This window comes from Sabethes cyaneus, chromosome 1 (assembly GCF_943734655.1).
Source record: "Sabethes cyaneus chromosome 1, idSabCyanKW18_F2, whole genome shotgun sequence".
Taxonomy (NCBI): domain Eukaryota; kingdom Metazoa; phylum Arthropoda; class Insecta; order Diptera; family Culicidae; genus Sabethes; species Sabethes cyaneus.
In genome coordinates, this window is record NC_071353.1 from 67,045,824 (window position 1) to 67,068,510 (window position 22,687).

Consider the following 22,687-nt stretch of genomic DNA (forward strand, 5'->3'; position numbering starts at 1 on the left):
ATACAAACCAAATGGTTTACTGGGTAATATTCAGAATAGTTTCGGTCACACTGTACCATAAGCGAAAGACAGTGGCTACTCTCGCATACTTGGATGAGGGATCGTCTATGACCCTTGTGGAGGAACAGATTATTACCGAGCTCGGAATGACGGGTAAACCACAACCATTAACGTTGCAGTGGACAGGGAACATCACCCGGGCAAGAGCTGGGGTCAGAATGTGTCTCATTGCAAATCTCGGGAAGCAACGAGGCAGAGAAAATGACTGAGTGAGGCTCGAACGGTGAAAAAACTCTACTTGCCAAAACAACGAATCGATTTTGCGGATATCGTTAATCGTTATGAACACTTAAATGGACTTTATGCAGAAAATCAAATTGGAAACGAGCCAAAAATTCTCATAGGACTAAATAACGTCCGCTGCTGGAGCCTCTAGAATCACCAATGAACCAATAGCGGTCAGGTCACAGCTTGGATGGACTATTTACGGGCCAAGAGGAATATCGTCTACTAATGGGTTTCTAGGTTGTCACTAATGAGGAGCTCCATGATCAAATGCGTGAATACTTTGCAGTAGAAGAAGCAGGAATTACCGTTAACCAACTTCCAGAGTCTAAAAACGAACGACGAGCGAAAGAGCTGCTGGAGGGCACAACAGTGCGAATCAATGGACACTTTGAGACAGGACTATTATGGAAGTCAGACACCTTCCAATTTCCGGATAGCTACGCGATGGCGTATAGACGGTTATGCAGCCTGGAACGCCGTCTTAGAAAAAATCCTACGCTTGAGCAGACTGTACGTAAATTAATAGATGAATATCAGGCGAAAAACTACGCGCATAAGGCTACGGTTCAGGAATTAGCATCAGCAGACCCACAAAAGGTGTGTTATTTACCGCTCAGTATAGTTCTTCATCCCAAAAAGCCTAACAAAGTGCGGCTGGTATGGGACGCCGCTGCTCAGGTAAATGGCGTATCGCTAAATTCCATGCTGCTCACCGGCCCGGACATGCTAACTTCGTTACCAGCTATAATTCAGCAATTTCGGGTGCGAGCGATAGCCTTTGGAGCGGACATCAGGGAAATGTTTCATCAGCTGCGCATTAGGCAAGCTGACAAACATGCGCAGCGATTCCTTTTCCGGACTGACCCTTCAGCAGAACCGGACATTTTTCTCATGAACGTCGCAACATTTGGTGCCGCCTGTTCTCCTGCATCGGTTCAATATATTAAGAACTTAAACGCTTCCCAACATGCAGAAGAGTTCCCAGACGCTGCTAAAGCTATAATATGTCGGCATTACGTCGATGATTATTTCGACAGCACTGATACGGTGGAAGAGGCGGTGGAACGAGCTCAACAGGTGCGATTTGTGCATGCCCAGGCCGGATTCGACATCCGTAATTGGATATCAAACTCAACAACATTCTTGCATGCCCTGGGAGAAAATGCTGTTAAAAATCAAATCCCGCTGCAGATGAACGAAAAAGCGACCGAACGAGTTCTGGGAATTATATGGAATCCCCATCAGGATTATTTCACTTTCTCAACGAGTGTACATGTGGACCTTCAACCGTACCTTACGGGTGATAAGCGTCCCACCAAGAGGATGGCTCTCCGCTGCATAATGAGCCTCTTTGATCCAGTTGGACTATTGGCACCTTTCACCATCCAGGGGAAAATTCTGTTACGAGATTTGTGGTGTACAGGATGCGAGTGGGATCAACTAATGAACGACAGCTGTTTTGCAAACTGGTCCGAGTGGAGAGCAACGTTTCCATATCTCGAGAACGTGAAAATTCCTCGTTGTTACCTGAAAGGTGCTGATGCAACCGCTTATGACACCCTCCAACATTATGTGTTTGTCGACGCCAGTGAGCAGGCATACGGAGCTGTGTCGTATTTTCGCATCGATACCTCAAACGGACCCCACTGCGCATTAATAATGGCAAAAACCAAAGTAGCACCATTGAAGCAGCTATCGATTCCGCGCATGGAACTGCAGGCGGCAGTTATAGGCGCGAGACTGATTAACACTGTTGAAGCTAATCATGGACTGAAGGTCAAAAAGCGGGGACTCTGGACAGATTCTCGAAATGTCCTGTGTTGGATCCGTTCCGAGCAACGGCGATACAAACCCTTTGTTGCATTCCGAATCGGCGAAATTCTGGTAGAAACAAAAATCGACGAATGGCGCTGGGTTCCAACTAAAGCAAACATAGCGGATATTCTCACTAAATGGGACAAGGAATCGTTTAATTTGGCTGGACCATGGCTAAATGGACCTCAATTTCTTCAACTTCCTGAGGAGCTCTGGCCGAAGCAAACCTTGCCACCGCCGAATACGAATGAAGAGGTGCGAGGTTGTTACATGTTTCACACGGCGATGGACCATCAGCCGCTGATTGACGTCACACGCATATCAAAATGGACAATACTGCTACGGACTATCTGCTATGATCTTGTATCAAACTGCCGGCGCAAGGTTGCTGGCTTGCCTATTGAAGTTGTTCCGCAATTACCGGGCAGAATATTGAGTTTGGTTATCCGTTCGTCAAAATCCGTCATCGTTCCACTTAAACAGGAGGAATATGAGCTCGCTGAGACCATTCTATGGAAAATTGTGCAACGTGAACACTTTTCTTGTGAGCTGGCGATACTAACGAAAAACCTTAATTTGCCTATGGAAATGCGGAAACCGATCGAGAAGAATAGTGTCATTTACCGAGCGTCTCCATTTCTAGACAAACAATATGTTCTACGGATGGATGGAAGGACGAAAATGGCTGAGTTTATTCCCTACGATACCAGATTTCCCATCATACTCCCGAGAAACTGTGAAATTACAAGACAGCTGTTGTTTCACTACCATTGCAAATATGGTCACGCAAATAGAGAAACCGTTTTTAACGAAATCCGACGTCGATTCTACATTCCCAAATTACGAGCCTATTTAGCGTCAACAGTGAAGGATTGCCAACTGTGTAAAATACGCAATTGCAGACCGCAGATTCCAGAAATGGCTCCGCTTCCCGTAAAGCGGTTGACACCGTTCTTGAAAACATTCAGCCATGTTGGCGTTGATTATTTTGGACCGGTGGAAGTACCGGTTAACCGTCGTATCGAGAAAAGGTGGATCGTTTTATTTACGTGCCTGTCTGTTCGGGCTATACACTTGGAGGTGGCGCACAGGCTCGACACCGACTCCTGTATCATGGCGATACGCAGATTTGTTTTACGAAGAGGAGCTCCGATTACCATATTTTCGGATAACGGCACTAATTTGAAAGCCGCCAGCAAAGAACTCCAGAAACAAATTCGGCAAATCGATACGACATGCGCAAACGTATTTACAAATGCTCGAACCTGTTGGTCGTTTAATCCTCCTTCTGCCCCTCACATGGGGGGCATTTGGGAGCGCATGGTACGAGCGGTCAAGGTGGCAATGGCAACGCTGAGCGTAAAGCACCGAATGAACGACAAGATACTGCTGACTGTTATCGTTGAAGCTGAGGAAATCGTAAACCGCAGGCCTTTGGCCTATGTACCACAAGAATCGTCGAACGGGGAGGCCTTGACGCCGAGTCACTTCCTGCAGATTGGAGCAGCCGAAGAGGAAGTTGTCAGTAGTCCTCCAACATGTTCTGCCGAAGCGCTCAGGAATACATACAAACGGTCGCAATACATAGCTGATGAGCTTTGGAAGCGCTAGCTCAGCGAATATTTACCTTCGTTAAACATGAAAACCAAGTGGTTGGAGGATAGCAAGCCCCTTCAACAGGGCGGTTTAGTATTCATTACTGACGACCAGAACCCGAATGGCTGGGTACGCGGCCGAATCCAGCAGATGATTACAGGCACAGACGGGAGAATCCGACAGGCCGTGGTGAAAACAGCAGGTGGGCTGTATAGGCGACCCACAGCAAAGCTAGCTGTTATTGAAACTGCGTCATCTGGTAAACCTGACCGAAACGAAGTTCCTGGACAAGGTTTACGGGCCGGGGAGTGTTGAGAACACTGCTCGTCGATTCAACCTGTCGTACCGCAACATTGGTCATCTTGATCGTATTGACAGATCAGCAGAAGGGAAACCATTTTGTAGTAGGCAGATTGATTGAATAATTGGTACATTGACGATTGTTAAAGAGTGAAAAACGTGCCTTTCTATTAAAGATAAATTGTTATTTAACATTTCTGATATCGAAGTTTATATATTAACTACCAATAGGCTTTCATCGATAAAGTACAGTAAGTACAGTCAGGGAAAAATAATCAAATGAAATATTATATTATCATGTTTATAGTACGGAGAGAAATTAAGGCGAGCATATTCGCAGACGAGTAATACGTGAAATACGTTATTAAGGAAACTAAATCCGTGAGTGATAAAAGATTTATAAATTAACACTTCTAGATATATACAATCATTTCTAGTTTGAGCGAGTCAAAGACAACCGCTACAAAATTTAGCTTTCGAAATCCACCTAACAGGGTTATTGTTTTGATAAAACTTGAACCGCTGACTAAATCCCATTTTGCTGGCACTTGGCTTCAAATTTTGCTTTAAAATGTCCAAATAGACATTTTGATCCATTATGCCATCGATGAAGACTAAACTGCCAACACCTTTAGCATAGATCCACCCCCTTGCCATCACTCCACCCCGCCGTGTTCAACAGTTGCTTTCAGATGTTTTACATTTAATTCTTCGTTTGGCTTTCTCCATACAAAACAATGACCATCCGAGCCAAAGATGTTAAATTTGGATTCATCTACAAAAATAATATCTTACTGGAAGATATTTGGCTCAGATGGACGTCATTTCGTATGAAGAAAGCCAATATATACGTTAAGTGTAGCGAAGTATTGGATGAGAGGCGAATACGAAAAATGATAAATCTGGAGAAAACACTGATTTAGGAAACGAGGGGCGCCAAATTGGGTTTCCGCCTAGGGCGCCTCAATGTTACGCTATGGCTTTGCATCATGGATACTTCAAAAGCTATAAGGACTACAGAGCTACAGTTGCTAACTGGTTCGACATGTAAGCTTTAAGCCGCGAAATGATTATGTATTCATTTCTCTTGTTCAAATTTCTCAACTTCAGACTAGCAGAACTTAAAACATCACTCAAATAAATCAAATCTTCGTTTAGTTTTAGTTACGAATAACAATAAAAATGCAATGCAGATTTTTATTTGCAAACTATGTGCATTTGTGTTGTGTATAGCATATCAATAACATGAGGTAACTCACTACCACGTAACGTAACCTGAGTTTTCATTAGTTGACCCGCGCCGCATAAAGCTGCTGCAAGTTCTAAAACCAACTTACACTCAAAAACAACTTAGGAACAGCAAAATTCAACCCACTTGCATACGTCAGAATGGATGCAATGGATCAGGCAAGGCTTTAACTTTTTGTATGGTATTATGTTTAATCGGATGAAACGAATTATAGAAGCTCAGTTAGTAGAAGGTAGGTGGGAGTAGAAGTGGTGGCAGGTGAGGGAAGGTAGAAAGATAAAAATAAAACCTAACTTTTTTAAGTTTTTCAAGTTTCTTTTGAAACTGCTTAGAATTCTAAGCAGCGAACTCAAGGCAACGTCAAAATTCGGTTAATTACTTAAAAGTGAAGGTGCTTGGCAAGCTATAGATCTATTATATTCATAGGGCAAAATAACCCTATTTAGACACCATTATGCAAACTTTTGGTTACTTGTGGCAGTCTCATGAGAGCCCCCGTATCATACATCATATGACATAAATGCAATATTACTACAGTGAGAAAAATCCAATCAAATGACTGCGAAAAACGATAACTGAATACCTTATCAATCAATGTTGGATAAGCAATTTTTTGCATTAATTCATAGTTTGTTTCTCATTCAAGTACCTACTTCAAAGTTAACTAATAAAACGAAAGTGCTTCTATAAATACAAAAACACTGTACGTACCTCTTGTAATGCTTTCACTAGTTGTGCTTTAATAAGTGAACAGAGTTTCGCAGAAACATTATCTGTTTGTGTCGGAAAACTGAAAACTGAGTTAGTATTATTCATATCTTCACAAATGTTCATGTAAAGATCGTTCACTTTATCAAGCTCTGCGTTTAGTAACAAATTATTATCATTCTCAACAGTATTGTTCTGCTGGCAATATTTTTTAACATTTTTAATTGAAAAATTTCCAGAGTCTGCAACGCCGTTGCCTGTTATAGATGGTTTTGAAATTGTCATCACTGTAGCATTTTCTTCTATACTAGAAATATCTGAAGATGTCGAAATATTGTTTCCTATAGAGAACTTGAAAGATGGCGAAATACTCATATATGATTGATCAAATGGTGTAATACATTTTTTTGAGGATGTTCCGATACTAGTTCCGCCACTGGATGAGAGACTCTGATTACTATTCGATGGGAGTCGTTGATCCGTATCTGGACTATCCGCTGTAGGAGTTACTGTTTTTGATCCAGTCTGATTAAACAGTCTGATTTTCTGATCCAATGCTCGTTCCGCCGTTGTTTGATTATTTGATTTGCGAACTCGTTCTACCAAACCCATGAAATGATCTTCATGGAAAAATGAAGTATCCATCAGTCTGTCTAAATAACGACACTTTTTATATACCATCAGAAGTTTTTTCATTATTTCTTGGTTTTGAAGATGAGGATTAATTATAAAAAGCTCTTCTAAACGAGCCATAGCTACTCGCGCTCGTTCCAAGTTAGCTGCGAGTTTTGGTTTTGACACTCGCTGGGGAGACAAACCTCCAAGCTCTGATATTTCATCTTCAGTTTCCCATGAGTTGTTGTCGGATTCGTTTCCCCAAAAGTTGTTATCTGAATCATACTGTCCAACTTCAAAGATGTCCTGCGGCCAACACATGCTGACGTGACCATCAACCCACCAAACTTTCACCATTCCGTTTGGGTAGTTATCAATAACCTGAAAATATTTTAGTTATACAAGGTCTCAATAGGAACAAATTGGATATAGCTATTGAATTGGATTATCCGCTAAAATTCGTAATTGCAAAGATTTTTTTACTTAATTAATTACCAAACCTACTGATTTAATATTAAACAATTAAAACATTCAAAATTATGTTTTATATTTACGTTTATATCAATAGCATAAAAAATTAAAGATTTCCGATGTTTCGAAAATGTACCGTCATGCGAGGATGCGAGGTCATAGACAAAGTATACTTTTAGCAATATTACCCACGGGTCCCTGGCGGGTGTTGTGGGTTCGAATCCGGTTATAATCTCAGATTATAGCTTGGTTCGACTCATGCACCTTCCAGCATTGGACAAAAGGTAGAAGTCAAAATGACTACTTGTCAAGCCTAGCTACCAATATCCCCATATCAAAAGTAGCATCATCGAGCTAGTAAAATTATGATTGCTCTAGGCACAGAATTTCTCAACTAGTAATTTACCTAAATGTTACACATACGTCCATTTAAAAAAAAATAAAAATAACGGAAATCTTCCTAGTTATTATTATAGATGTTATCTCTTAGTCAAAACTAAATCTAATAAATTGTCAAAAGAAGTTCCGCATGACGGTATTTGATATTTTGAAAATCCTTGAATAATTAAAAACTCCTATTTAGGGAAATGTGGATTAAAACTTACCTGTCCGGCACTGCATTTAGAATCATCACCTATAAAGTTCGCCACTCGGATGACAATAGTACCTGGTCGGTACTGAAAGTCTGGATGATCTTTCAAGTCATATACGCTAACCTCCGATTCACCATTATATATTGGTTGTGGTTCATTAAGGCATGTGTATGTACTGAACCACTTTACTTTCGCCGTGCGACCATGATGATCCACATTCTGGATGACACCGTAATCTCGGAATAAAGGGTTATGTGATATATCCGTGTTTCCAGAGAGCACGAAATCTCCGGGGAAAAATTCATGATCATCGAGATGGTGGATTGGACATAGATCTGTGGACGGAATGTCGAATTCAATTGTGCCATCTTGCCACACAACCGTTGCAGTACTATACACGACTAAGGTTTCTGTTATCAGCTCATCGCCAACCGAAGGTGGTTTATCCGCACTTGTATTAGCAAATGAGGATCTTTTTTTTAATTTTCGTATTTTTTTCGCTAGAAGTGGTGACTTTTTAGGGCTACTTTTCGACGTGGTTGTACTTGAACAAGATGAGGATATAGTACTACCTCCACCATCGGAAACAGTTGGCTCACCATCATCGACGTCATCGTCTTCTTCATCTTCTAAATCCGTTTGCCATTCATCACTTTCAGCTAGTTTACAAGTAGCAGAAGCTGATGTTGATTTTCCATTACCACACCTTATCATATTACGTCGCGATTTACTGGACAGAGATATTTCCTTATGGGCAGTGAGGCACAACTTTGCATTATTTGACTCTAGCTTATCTCGTGAGATACTCTCAACCGTACTATTACCGGTAGTTTCATGATTTTCAATATCACAGAAAACGTTGTCTAGCCCAGATCCCCGTATTATTCCATCTTTATTGATGATTTTAAGAAATTTTGAATTAACTTCCTTTCTCCATTGGCTTTTCTTACAAAAAGAATCACCTGACTGGATTTTTAAATAGTTTTTATCGTTAATTTGTAGCATACACGATTCGAACAAGTTTAATTTTTTTATTTTTTTCAAATTTTCCCCAGTCACATAGTCTGGCGGCTGCTGTATACCGCCTTCTTTCATTTCAGTTTCAACATCATCACATGATGCCTTGCATTGCCAATGAACCCAAATACCTTCGATTTCCACCGATTGAACAGTGAATTTTCGATCCATCATTTTGTGCTTTCTACTCAATTTCATTTCTGCAGAAGTGTTAATCCATTTCGCATTTTCCAAATCGTTAATTGGACCAATTAGGGTTTGCCCTGGATAAAACATAGTACCGGCAAAATAACCACTTCGGGACCGAGTATCACTGTCTTTAAGTGTACAATATTCGATATCTGGACGAATTTCCACGAGTGACCCGCACTGTGATCTAAAAAACATACAAAACAAATACAAAGTATGCTTATTTAAATTTAGACCACCAGTTCTACGTTCTATATAAATACAAGCATTATTATCCTAAAGTTGAGTAATGTATGTAAGGGTAGACGGGACAAGACCGCCCACTGCGATAAAACCGTCAATACTGCATAATACCAAACGCCAAGCACTCACGTCCAATGCTCTTCGCTTCTCTTGCAGCCCTACACAAGCCTCTTCAGCTCAGGCCACGCAAACGCCAGTTTTAATGTATATATTCAGTCTCTACCTATGTACAAATGCTCAGTGTACTGGCGGTGGAAGCATTATTGCCCCATGTTACATTAGTCATTTTCGATATTTTGATGTCTAATGCGGTCTAACGTTATAATCTATACCTATAAAAATGGATTTCTGTCTGTCTGACTGTCTGTCTGTCGGTATGTTCCTTATAGAACCGAAAACTACTAAACCGATCGGCGAATTTGCATGTAGGCATTTTTGGAGCTGGGGAAGGTTTTTATGATAGTTAGAGACCCCTCTACCCTAAGAGGGGGGGCTCCCATACCAATGAAATACAAATTTCTGCATAACTAGAGAACTAATCAAGCAATTGAAACAAAATTTGGCATGTGGTTGCAAGAAATTTTTCTATGGTGAATTGAGCTCTTTAGGAAGGGAATCATGACCCCTCTCCCCTTTAAGAGGCGGGGCTTCCATGCAAATGAAATACAAATTTCCTCTTATTTCGAGAACTAATCAAGCAAATGGAACCAAATTTGGCATGTGAGGGATTTTGGAGTCTTGAATTTATTTCATGATGGTTAGAGACCTCTCACCCCTGTGGTAGGGGGATAAGGACTCTCATACAAATAAAATTGAATTTTTTACGTAACTCAAAAACTAATCAAACTCGAGAAATTCGAGACTCTTCTATAAAATATTAGTCAACAATAAGACCACAAAAACTATCTATAGTAACACTAGATCATTCAGGGCGAGACGGCCGCGAGTGTTGTCGGCGACCCACCGTCGGAAGCGCCGGCCACTGGGGGTCACTTCAGCACACTTCGTGTCGATAATTGGCTGTAAATTAGCATTGTCAGCACTATAAAAAGGTTAGCAGTAAAATAGCTGTATATTATGCCAAAATAGCATTTAAGTAGCATTTAAGGCGAGTTAAATACTTATTGGCTTGCATTTGAATAGCATTGGTGATGCTTATTAATTACCTGGGATGCTTTCATAGTTACGTAACTGCCAAAATGAATCATCTAAGGTTGAACTCCTCAAAAACTTTCGAGATTGTGACAAAGATCATCCGAAATTCACGATTTATGTACAACATAGTTCAATTTGTGGCAATACGAAGTTTGTCGGGCCAGCTAGTCTATACCTATAAAAATGGATTTCTGTCTGTCTGTCTGTCCGTATATTCCTTATAGAATTAAAAACTACAGAACTGATCGGCGTGAAAATTTGCATGTAGAGGTTTTTGGGACCAAGGAAGATTCTTACGATAGTTAGAGACCCCTACCCCCACTAAGAAGGGAGGCTCCCATACACATCTATACCTATAAAAATGGATTTCTGTCTGTCCGTATGTTCCTTATAGAATCGAAAACTACCAAACCGATCGGCATGAAAATGTTCATGTATGAGTTTTTGAGACCGGAGAAGCTCTTTATGATGGTAAGAGACCTCTCCCCCCACTAAGAGGGTTTCACAAATGAAATACAAATTTCCTCATAATTCGAGAACTAATCAATCGAATGGAACCAAATTTGGCATGTGGGGGTTTTTGGAGGCAAGAATTTTTTCTATAATGAATTAAGACCCCTCCCCTTTTTAGGAGAGGGGGGGGGGGGTTCCAATACAAATGAAATACAAATTTCCTCATAACTCGAGAACTAATTAAGCAAATGGAACCCAATTTGGCATGTGAAGGTTTTTGGAGGCAATAATTTTTACTATGATGAATTAAGACCCCTTTCCTTTTTGGGAGGGGGGGCTTCCATACAAATGAAATACAAATTTCTTCATAACTCTAGAACTAATCAAGCAAATAGAACCAAATTTGGTATGTGGGTGTTTTTAAAGGGATTTTTTTTTCTATGGTGAATTGAGACCCCTTACCGTTTTAGGAGGGGAATTATGACCCTTACCCCTATTAGAGGGGGGGGGGCTCTCATACAAATGAAATACAAATTTCCTCATAACTAGAGAACTAATCAAGCAAATGGAACCAAATTTGGCATGTGGGGAGTTTTGAAGGCAGGATTTTTTTTATTCTTATTATTATTATTATTCTTATTCTTATTAATTCCATCACAGCCACAATTAAGGGGAGATAAACCACCAAAACTTTTGAAAATTCTATTGTTTTTTTATTTCAGATTTTGATTCTGCAGTCTTTTCCGCTTATTTTGATACTAATTTTGTAATGATCCGACCACGGGAAGTGGCCGAAAAACGATCATACACATAAGCATTCCAGTGCGGAGTGGAACAATCTCGACGGAATAAAACGCCGCTCCTCAAAAACCACGATTTTCAAGCTTTATGTACCATTTTCTCAGAAACTACACAACTTATTGGTACAAACTTTTTTTTGTTTTGTTGGTGAGAGCTCGACAAAGACTTTTATAACTTTTGAGTTTTGTAAAAGAAATATAACTTGAGAAAAAAGAAAAAGAAGACAAAATTTTATTTTTTTAGCCATCTTTTCTTCTACTTTTTCGTTTTTCTCAAGCTGTATTTCGTTTACAAAACTCAAAAGTTATAAAAGTCTTCGCCAAGCTCCTATCAACAAAACAAAACAAAGTTTGTTCCAATACGTTATGTAGTTTCTGAGAAAAAGGTACATAAAGTTTGAAAATCGTGGTTTTTGAGGAGCGGCTTTTATTCCGTCAAGGTTATTCCACGCCGCACTGGAATGCTTATGTGTACGATCGTTTTTCGGCCACTTCCCGTGGTCGGATAATTACAAAATTAGTATCAAAATAAGCGGGAAATACTGTAAAATTAAAATCTGAAATAAAAAATAATGAGTTTTTCAAAAATTTTAGTGGTTTATGTCCCCATAAGGCTGTGAACCATTTCGCGAAATTTTTAACTTTTTAGTTAAAATTTGACAGTTCGATGGTTGTTTTTCCTCGAGTGGTTAAAATCAAGGTTAAGTATCAGTGGCTGGCAAAGGGTGAACATGTGCATTCCATAACCTCTGTTCATTAACTCCTATTCCTACCTCCACGAGGTGCCGGCTGGGGTACGCAACTTCGGTTGTCGTATGCTAACAGGAAAGGGGGCACAGTGGCTCCCGCCCACATTAAGATGGCAGCCCCATCAGCGGGATAAGGACCTTAGGTTAACAGCCTACTGTACCAGAACACACAAAAAGTTAATGAAAATGAAAGAAGAAATCTCTCCGGATTATTGGCAACGACCTTTAGCATGAAAACACGGACACGAATCGGAACATGGAATATACTGACCCTTGCCCAGCAGGGCAAGCTGGCTCAACTTGCAAGGGAAGCTAGCCGCCTGAAGCTTGAAATCCTGGGGCTGAGCGAGGTCCGCTGGCCGGGTACTGGCGAACACAGGACATCATCCTGGCAAGTCTTGCTCTACTCTGGCATACGAGGTGAAAATGCTACTCGAGAAAGAGGGGTTGGATTCCTACTGAGCCCAGGGGCACGTGCGGCCCTGATGAAGTGGGAACCAATAAATGAGCGAATAATCGTTGCCAGATTTAGAACACGGGTTAGGAACCTTACGGCAATCCAGTGCTATGCGCCAACAGATGCTGCCGACCTGCAGGAGAAAGAGAGCTTTTACAGCCAGCTGAACAGCGTGGTTGAGAAAATCCCGAAGGGGGACATCCAAATTCACATGGGCGACTTCAACGCGAAGATTGGCTCAAACAACGCGGACCTTGAACGCGTCATGGGACGCCATGGCCTAGGAGAGATGAGCGAAAACGGGGAGCTGTTTACAGAATTCTGTGGTAATAACGACATGGTCATTGGTGGATCGCTCTTCCCCCATAGACCAGTACATAAAGTCACGTGGGTTTCCCGCGACGGCCGAACAGAAAACCAAATCGACCACATCTGCATCAGCCGGAAATGGAGAAGGAGCCTTCTTGATGTACGCAACAAACGCAGCGCTGACATTGCATCCGACCATCATCTTGTTATCGCTGAGATACGTCTGCGCGTCGCACGTGTCCAACGACGGGAGGAGAAAGTTGGGCGCCGCTACGACGTCCGCCGATTGGAGAATCCTGAGGTGAAAAGGGCCTTTGTTGAACAACTTGAATCTCGAGCCTCGGAGTTGCCATCTGGTGGAACCGTCGAAGAGCAATGGACCGGCATCAAGAACGCCTTCATCACGACCAGTGATGAAACCCTCGGCAAAGCGCGCAGATGGCGGAGGGAGTGGATTTCGAATGAAACTTGGAGGAAGATCGACGAGCGGAGAGAGGCGAAAGCTGGCATTGAGCGAGCGCGGACCAGATCGGCTAAGACAGCTGCCCGTCAACGATACGCCAAACTGGAGAGGGCTGTTAAACGTGCTTGTAGGCGGGACAAGAGAGCCTGGACTAACTCCCTAGCCGAACAAGGAGAAACCGCCGCCGCCAATGGTGATATCCGTTTGTTGTACGATATTTCTCGCCGCCTTAGTGGTGCCAGGATGAATACAAAGATGCCGCTAAAGGACAGAGCTGGTCAGCTATTGACTGACCGTACAGAACAGCTTAAGCGATGGACTGAACATTTTGAACAACTCTTCCGAGTTTCAAATGTCAGAGACCAACAAAACCAGCAGCGTACGACGCCTACAGTTCGTCGAATAAATCGCGTGAACTCGGAGGCGCCATCGCTGGATGAAATTGTAGCAGCCATCAAGAGTATGAAATCCAATAGAGCGCCAGGGATAGATCGTATTTCAGCCGAAATGCTCAAAGTTGACCCATCTTTGTCAGCCCAGATGATGCATCAGCTTTTCAGCAATATTTGGGAAACCGCAACTTTTCCGGTGGACTGGATGCAGGGCATATTGGTCAAAGTCCCTAAGAAAGGAGACCTAACGGAATGCGATAACTGGCGTGGCATCACGTTGCTCTGTATTACTCTCAAAGTACTCTGTAAGGTAATCCTCAACCGGATCCAGAAGATCGACACTACTCTCCGGCGGCAGCAAGCTGGATTCCGTGCTGGCCGATCATGTGTAGACCATATCACAACGCTCCGCATTATATTGGAGCAGATCAACGAATTCCAGGACTCTCTTCTGCTGGTGTTCGTTGACTTCGAAAAGGCGTTCGACCGACTCAATCACGAAAACATCTGGGGCGCACTTAGGCGTAGAGGAGTTCCAGATAAGCTAGTCCATCTCGTCGAGGCTCAGTACGAGGCGTTCTCGTGCAAGGTTTTGCACGACGGCGTCTTGTCCGACCCCATAAGGGTTACTGCTGGCGTGAGACAGGGCTGCATTTTATCACCGCTTCTGTTTCTCATCGTTATGGATGAGATATTAGTTGGAGCAATTGACAGTAGACCAAATCGAGGATTGCCTTGGAATCCTCTAACGATGGAGCAGCTAAATGACCTCGACCTAGCCGACGACATTGTCTTGCTCGCACAACGCCGAAACGATATGCAGAGCAAGTTAGACGACCTCTCCGAGAGCTCCCAGGCAGCAGGTCTCACAGTCAATGTAGCGAAAACTAAGTCTATGGTAGTGAACACTGACAATTCCACCAACTTTACAGTAGCGGGACAACAAGTTGAGCAGGTAGCCGTCTTTCAATATCTTGGTAGCCAAACAACGCCCGATGGTGGTACCAAGACTGATATAGCCACACGGATCAGGAAGGCCAGAGGTGCCTTTGCAGGTCTGCGAAACATTTGGCGCTCAAACCAGATCACTCTACGTACGAAAACCCGAATCTTTAATTCAAACGTTAAATCCGTACTGCTGTATGCCTGCGAAACGTGGTGCGTCTCAGCGGAGACAACGCAAAAACTGCAGGTATTCATTAATCGGTGCCTGCGATATATTATTCGTGCCTGGTGGCCTGATAATTGGATTTCCAATGAGGAACTCCATCGTCGGTGTCATCAACGGCCGATAGCCACAGAAATTCGTGAGCGTAGGTGGAAGTGGATCGGACACACCTTGAGGAAAGGAGCGAACGAGGTTTGCAGAGCAGCACTCGACTGGAATCCACAAGGACAGCGTAGAAGAGGCAGACCCAGAGGCTCATGGAGACGGAGCTTAGCCAACGACATCCGGGCTGTAGACGAGAACCTGTCCTGGCGACAGGTAAAAGCCATGGCGGGTAACCGTCAGCAGTGGAGATCTCTAATTTCATCCCTTTGTTCTGCCGGACCGGCGGACATGGACACATAAGTAAGTAAGTAAGGTTAAATCAGTTGAGAATGCGAACCATTTCATATTTGACAGATTGATAGTTGTTTTACTCAATGAGAGCATATATGTATAAGGTGAGGATGAAGATATGTTTCTATAACAGCGAATTTATTTATTCAGTCCAGGTTGGAATTGGATTCATTTGCTCCTATTTGATAGATAAAATTTATCTCATTTAATTTCGGGTTGAATAAAGAAATTTGTTATATGTTCAACATCCATAAAAAAATGGTAAAAAAAATCAAGGAAAAATCAGTGAAACACATCGAAGTTCTTTCCTCACCTGTAGCATATTTCATTGGCTCTCAGAACTTGGTTAAAACCAGGGGGCTGATATGACGTCACATTTTCGTTACTCACATGAAAAAGGCGGCAAACGCAAAGCGATTTCAAAAAACGAATTTAACTAACCAATTTCACAGTTTCATGTATTTCGCATCAATTGTCTGCCTGGCGTTGGCTATGTGATGCTAAAACCTTGGCTAAAATCAAACTAAAACTAACAAAATTCAAAAATTTACACATCTGACTTGGTTGTCAGCTTGAGCCCATCTATGAAGCTGTCAACTTGGGCCCGCTCTATGTTGGCTACGTTTTTTTGTACAGGTTGGTATTGGAAGTGTCATTCCCGTGGTAAAAACTAACCATGCTCCCGAGCAGGGTTATTTTCGAAAAACCATCGTACTGTCAAATTTTAACCAAAAAGTTAAAAATTTCGCGAAATGGTTCACAGCCTAAATGACGAAAAAATTATGCCCTCAGTATGTTCATGAAAAATAGTTATGTGGTTTCGAACAATATTTTTTTGCCGTAGGACTACGTCTTACCGCAGGGTGTCAAAGACTTATTTGCACTTATTTGCGGACAGATAGCTTTTGGCGGACTCGCATTTTAAAAGTTACATGATGCATGTTAAAAGAAATACGCATGTTAATATTTTTAATTTAATTTTAAATATAAAATAGTTGCATTCGTTGATTAATGATATTTAATCTATTTAGTCAATTTCTAAAGCATATTAATTAGTTTTTTTCATATCGGAAAAGGGCCACGATTTTGGCCATATAGGCGACACGCATTTGTTGCCAAATTCGAAATCCTACTGTATTGGTTAAGAAAAATGCATTGAAATACATTTATGTCGCTGTGATAACCACAAGAGAGGAGACACGAAGCGAAACTCTCATTTGCACATGGCCCTTTCCACATGTTGCGCAAGAAATAGTGGAATTTAATCATGTTTTTATTTTTCATTTAACTTCGCATTTTCCACCGGTTTACATTACGAACGTAAAAACATAAGCTCGTAACAGTGGTCCCGAGTCCTCGAGGCTTACCAATATTGAAATTGGCAACACTTCTCGGTTACCGTGTATCATATTCGTATATACTCATGCCCAAGCAACAATGTGAGTTTTATTGTACTCTTATTACAGTGTTCAAGACCAATTTTGGTCTTAAATACCATCATAAGAGTATAATAAAACCCAAATTGTTACTGGGGTGCTCTCCCTCTCTCTTCAATATACTCATGTTTCCCTTAAAAGGATATACTCATAGTTTCGTATTTTATATTTCATTACTCATCAGCATGTTCGAGAGATAAGACGTTGATTAAAGTGTTTTTAAAATCAAAACATACTGTTTTAATTATTTGCTTCGCGTGATATCCCAAAAGGTTATCGGTGCAGTATCGCGAGTGCGTAGTAACTGCGGGTAGTGAAATTTAAAACCTGAACGAAGTGTTTTTCCATGGAAAAGTGAGACGATCAAAAGCGCATGGCTTTTGTGTAACTCGGTAGTGCAGTGTACGGCAAATGGCGAACATGAATCTCGCTGTGGAAAAATTGAACGACTTCAATTACGAGGTGTGAAAATTTCGTATCGACCTGTTGCTAATTCGTGAAAGTTTGAGTGATGTGATCGACGTGCCAAAACCTGGTACTTCAGGTTGCCGCTTGGATTAGTAAGGATGGCAAAGCTCGTGCAATTATTGGTTTGTCCATCAAGGACAGTCAGTTGTGCCGTGTTATTAAAGCGACAACCGCAAGTGAAATGTGGGTGGCTCTAAAGAAGCACCATACACGGTCGACTCTAGCAACGAAAGTGCATGTACTACGAAAATTAATGAGGATGCAGCTTTCAGAAGAAGGAAATATGGCTGAACACCTGGCTGAAATTACTCGGTTGGCTAATCGTCTCAATAATATGGGTGATCCATTGAAAGAGTGTTGGTTGGTGGCCATAATACTTTCGAGTTTGAGTGATTCGTACGATGGGTTCATAACGGCGTTGGAAAGTCGCCCGGAAGAGGACTTGACCTTAGAGTTTATACAAGGCAAGTTGGTCGATGAGTGGTGTAAACGTGTAGCGAAAACCGGCCCTGATATCGGTAGTGAAAAGGTTTTTAAAACAAACGATAGAGCCAAAAGTGACAAAAAAGCGAAAAAGTGTCATTACTGCGGGAAAGAGGGGCACTATCGCAGAGATTGTCGGAAGCTTGTGCAAGCCAGAAAAACAAAATATAAAGAAGAAGAAATGAAACAAGAAAAAGTGAAGCCAAATCAGAAAGCGAATATTGTTGTTGAAAGTGATGAGGAAGTTTGTCTGGCTGCTGATGCTGTGTTTGTTGGTCGAAGAGATGCACTGTGGTATCTGGATTCAGGTGCCACGTCGCACATGACCAGCGATGAAACACTTCTGGATCATGTCGACGCAACTGAGATGAGTATCGGTTTGGCTGATGGGAGCAACATTACGGCTGCAGGTGTCGGATCGACTAAATTTTCTTCATCCAATGGGGATGGCAAGGTCGTGTCTGTTAAGTTAAAGCAGGTATATTATGTTACATCGTTGGCAGGAAACCTACTATCGGTAAGTAAGCCCGATGAGGGATGCATTGTTACCTCTGATCAAAATGGATGCACCATTGATAAAAATGGTAAGATTGCGCTGATTGGGAAACGGAGTGTTAACTTGTACCATTTGAAGCCGTCTACACAGAAAACGTTGCTAACTGTGGGAGGCCATAATGAAAATTGCATACATACTTGGTATCGACGCTTGGGCCATCGGGATGAGGCCGCTGTAAGTAAGATTGTTAGAGACGAACTTGGTACTGGTTTGAAGTTACAAAATTGCGGAGTCACATCCGTTTGCGGTGTATGCTGTGAAGGAAAAATGTCTCGGGCACCGTTTCCATTATTTGAATCAAAATCACACGAAGTGGGCGATCTTATACATACGGATCTATGTGGTCCTATGGAAGTGGCGACACCTAGAGGTAGTCGTTACTTTATGACTATGTTGGATGACTACAGTCGGTACCGCGTAGTTTATTTGTTGAAAGAGAAATCCCAATGTGCAGAAATGATCATGGAATATATGATGATGTTCAAGAATCAATTTGAACGAGCTCCAAAAGTGATACGTTCTGATAGAGGAGAATATTCCAGTAAAACTCTCCTGAAGTTATTGAAAGATAATGAGATAATTTTACAGCAAAGCGCTCCGTACAGACCACAGCAGAATGGAAGATCCGAACGTAAGAATCGAACACTTGGAGAAATGATGCGTTGCCTTCTTTCAGAATCTCATTTGGACAAGCGATACTGGGGCAGCTGTCGCCACTGCAAACTATATACAGAATATCACACCGTCATCCGTAGTAAATGAAACGCTTTTTCAGCACTGGTGGAATAGGAAACCTGACTATTCTTTTGTTCGTGTTTTCGGAACAGAAGCGTATGTACATCCCAGATGAAAAACGGTGTAAGCTTGACGTGAAAGCTAGAAAACTGATTTTTATGGGTTATGCTGAAGGAAGAAAGGCATGGCGTTTCTTGGATACTACTACAAACAGAATCACTATCAGCAGAGACGCTAAATTCATTGAACTTCTGTGTGAGACGAAGAACAAAATCGTATCGAGCAGCGAAATATTAGCGAGGGTACCTAACGCATTTGTGCCTATAGTACGTTTGGATGAAATCGATGTTACTGAAGACACTAAACAAGTGGATGTTGATGAGTCAGACACCGAAGATACTGAAGATAGTAACGAGTTCAACAGTGCTTCAGAAAACGATTTTGAAGGATATCCTGATGAAGAGATACATCGTCGTTCGAATCGTGTAACGAAAGGAATCGCGCCTAGAAGACTATTGGAAGAAATTATATCGCTTATATTACTGTGAACGAACCCAGAAGTTTGAAGGAAACATTTTCCGGAAGTGAAAACGAAGAGTGGTGTAATGCTATGAACGAAGAACTAAAGTGACACGCGCAAAACGGTACGTGGGAACTGGTAGAGCTTCCAGTGAACAGAAAGCCGGTGGGTTGTAAATGGATTTACAAAGTTAAACGAAACATGACGGGAGAGATTGCAAAATATAAAGCGCGTCTGGTCGCTCAAGGTTTTAATCAACAGTATGGTGACGACTATGATGAGGTATTTGCCCCCGTGACTAAACAAACAGCTTTAAGAATTTTCTTGGCTGTAGCATTTCGGCAGCGTGTGAAGCTACGACACTTGGACGTGAAGACAGCATACTTATATGGCCATTTGAAGGAGTAAATTTACATGAAACAACCTCCAGGATTTGCTGAAAAAAGAAAAGAAAATTTGGTGTGTAGACTACGTCGCAGCATTTATGGCCTGAAGCAATCGACCAGGTGCTGGAACCAGCTTCTTTACAGTGTATTACTAGAATTGTGTTTCACCCAAAGTGCAGCAGATCAGTGTCTGTACACGCAGTTCGTAGGAACCGTTCGAATATATTTACTGATCTACGTGGATGACATTCTGATTGGTTGGTTGTAGCAATGTGTCACAGTTAGATCGAATCTGCAATGGTTTGAAATCAAAATTCGACATCACAGATCTTGGAGAACCATCTTATTTCCTCGGCATGGAAATCGTTCGGGAAAATGAAAAGTATAGCATTTCGCTCACGAGATACATTGAGAAGATAGTGACACGTTTTGGACAACAGGATGCTAAACCTGCGAAGAGTCCAATGGGCACTGGATTCGTATCTATGAATGACTCAAGTAATTCGTTTCCCAATAGCACGACTTATAGAAGTTTGGTCGGTGCCCTCTTGTATATTGCCGTGTGCGCCCGTTCCGATATTTCCGTTAGTGTTTCAATTCTTGGTAGGAAAGTTTGTTCACCAACTGAAAATGATTGGGTAGCTGCCAAGAGAGTGCTTCGATATTTAAACGCGAGAAAGGGTGTAAAACTCGAATACGATAGCGACAAAGGAGAGCTATTCGGATACTCAGATGCTGACTGCGCTGGTGATCCTGAAACACGTCGATCTACTACCGGATCTGTGTTTATCTATGCCGGAGGAGCAGTATCCGGGGGAAGTCGTCTACAACATTGTGTGACTCTGTCATCCATGGAGTCAAAATACGTCGCTCTGGGAGAAGCCAGCCAAGAAGCAGTTTGGCTACGTAAAGTGTTAGAAGATTTTGGAGAAGTTCAAAAAGAAGCAACATGTGTTTTTGAAGACAATCAAAGTTGTATACAATTTGTCGGTTCAGAACGTAAAACGCGCCGCTCAAAACACATTAAAACAAAACAGTGTTACATTAAAGAGTTGTGTGATCAAGGAGTGTTACGTTTAGCATATTGTTCTACAGAAAATATGGCGGCAGACCTGCTCACCAAACCGCTTGGTACAGTTAAGACTACGAAACTTGCAGCTATCATGGGTCTGTCCAAAATGGATGTCAACGTGAAACCTGAAACAGCCAAGCATTGAGGAGGAGTATTGAAATTGGCAACACTTGTCGGTTACCGTGTATCATATTCGTATATACTCATGCTCTCCCTCTCTCTTCGATATACTCATGTTTCCCTTAAAAGAATATACTCATATTTTCGTATTTTATATTTCATTACTCATCAGAATGTTCGAGAGATAAGACGTTGATTAAAGTGTTTTTAAAATCAAACATACTGTTTTAATTATTTCCTTCGCGTGATATCCCAAAAATTAACACTAATATAGTAATAATATTTACTTAACAAACTACCCCTAAATTTCATCGAAGTTTGAAAGCATCATAACGTTTCGTAACTTACTTTAGTACTAATTTTTCATTGATATTTTTCGTGCTTCCGACCCAAGAATCAAGACAAACAGCATTGTCCTTTGGCATTGACATTAACGGACGCAATCTATCGGAAGAAACATTTTTAACTACATATTTTGTTCCAACAATCTGAAATATAATAAAAGAAAAAATCTTTTTATTAAAATCAAGAAAGTGAGTCTTTAATAAACTAACTCTATGATGATTTGCGCATTGATCATAAATTCAACTTGTGTATAAATCCGAATGTAAAAATTCAATAGAGCTTCAATGCTAATTACCTTAACATCAGCTCTAACAAATATTTCATGACAGTAGCCACGTTGAGTATCTTTTCCTGGAATTATCTTTCGCACAACATCTCCTGGCATGAGAGTTCGGTCGGCCAATCCAACCTGAAAGCAAAAAAATATGGTTAATAAATACTTATTATTTAGTTAACAAAGATTACGTTAGTAACAAATATGGCATTAGTTACAGATTGCGCAAAAACGTTTTGTTTAGGTTTGAGTGGATCAAAGAGTTAAGAAGCGGATCCAGATACACACACTTAAAAAAAGTACCGAGTTCGGTAAATTATCGTAAATTTTACCGAACTCTGAGCAGCAGAACGTTCGGTAAAAAATTTTTATGATGCCAAACATTACTAATGATCCGTAAACGTCGATTGGCGCCATCGAATTTTAGCGAACGTTCGGCTGCTTAGAGTTCGGTAAAAAAAATTTAAGTGTGCAGACACAGATTTAGAATTTGATATTAATAGTATTGATTTCACTATAAACAGCTCTGAGTAAATCTCAGCCTATGTCGAAATTATTTATCGTCGTGTCACTCAATAAATGTTGCACCGTCGGATTTAACCTTGCTTTCCGACATCTAACGGTACTTGGTTTTCATATTTTAAATTCAACGGATCAATTTAAATATTTTCGACAGCAGGCGGGAAAACTTACGTACGGTGTTCGCAAAAGATTAATTTTCAGATAGTATAGGTAAACACAGTAGGGTGTCAAACAGGTGAAACGTGTGACATTTTTCGTTACTTATAACTAGGAAAATGCAGGATAGCCACTCAATTTTAAGAAATCCCGACCTTTTCCCGCTATTTTTCTGATTCAATTGGTCG

At 41.4% G+C, this 22,687-nt stretch overlaps 1 protein-coding gene across 3 annotated transcripts in view; it reads right to left on the reverse strand.

Moving 5' to 3' along the window:
• LOC128745412 ((E3-independent) E2 ubiquitin-conjugating enzyme UBE2O) overlaps positions 1 to 22,687 on the reverse strand; it is a 96,035-nt gene that overhangs the window by 59,575 nt on the left and 13,773 nt on the right. For all 3 annotated transcript variants that reach the window (XR_008412535.1, XM_053842500.1, XM_053842489.1), the window contains exons 2-5: positions 21,843 to 21,956; positions 21,551 to 21,690; positions 7,648 to 9,028; positions 5,960 to 6,952 (exon numbers count right to left, since the gene is read on the reverse strand). Coding sequence is in view for 2 of the 3 variants with exons in the window: in XM_053842500.1 (XP_053698475.1) it covers positions 5,960 to 6,952; positions 7,648 to 9,028; positions 21,551 to 21,690; positions 21,843 to 21,956 (2,628 nt within the window). In the remaining variant the exon portion in view is untranslated. The remainder of the gene's footprint in view (positions 1 to 5,959; positions 6,953 to 7,647; positions 9,029 to 21,550; positions 21,691 to 21,842; positions 21,957 to 22,687) is intronic.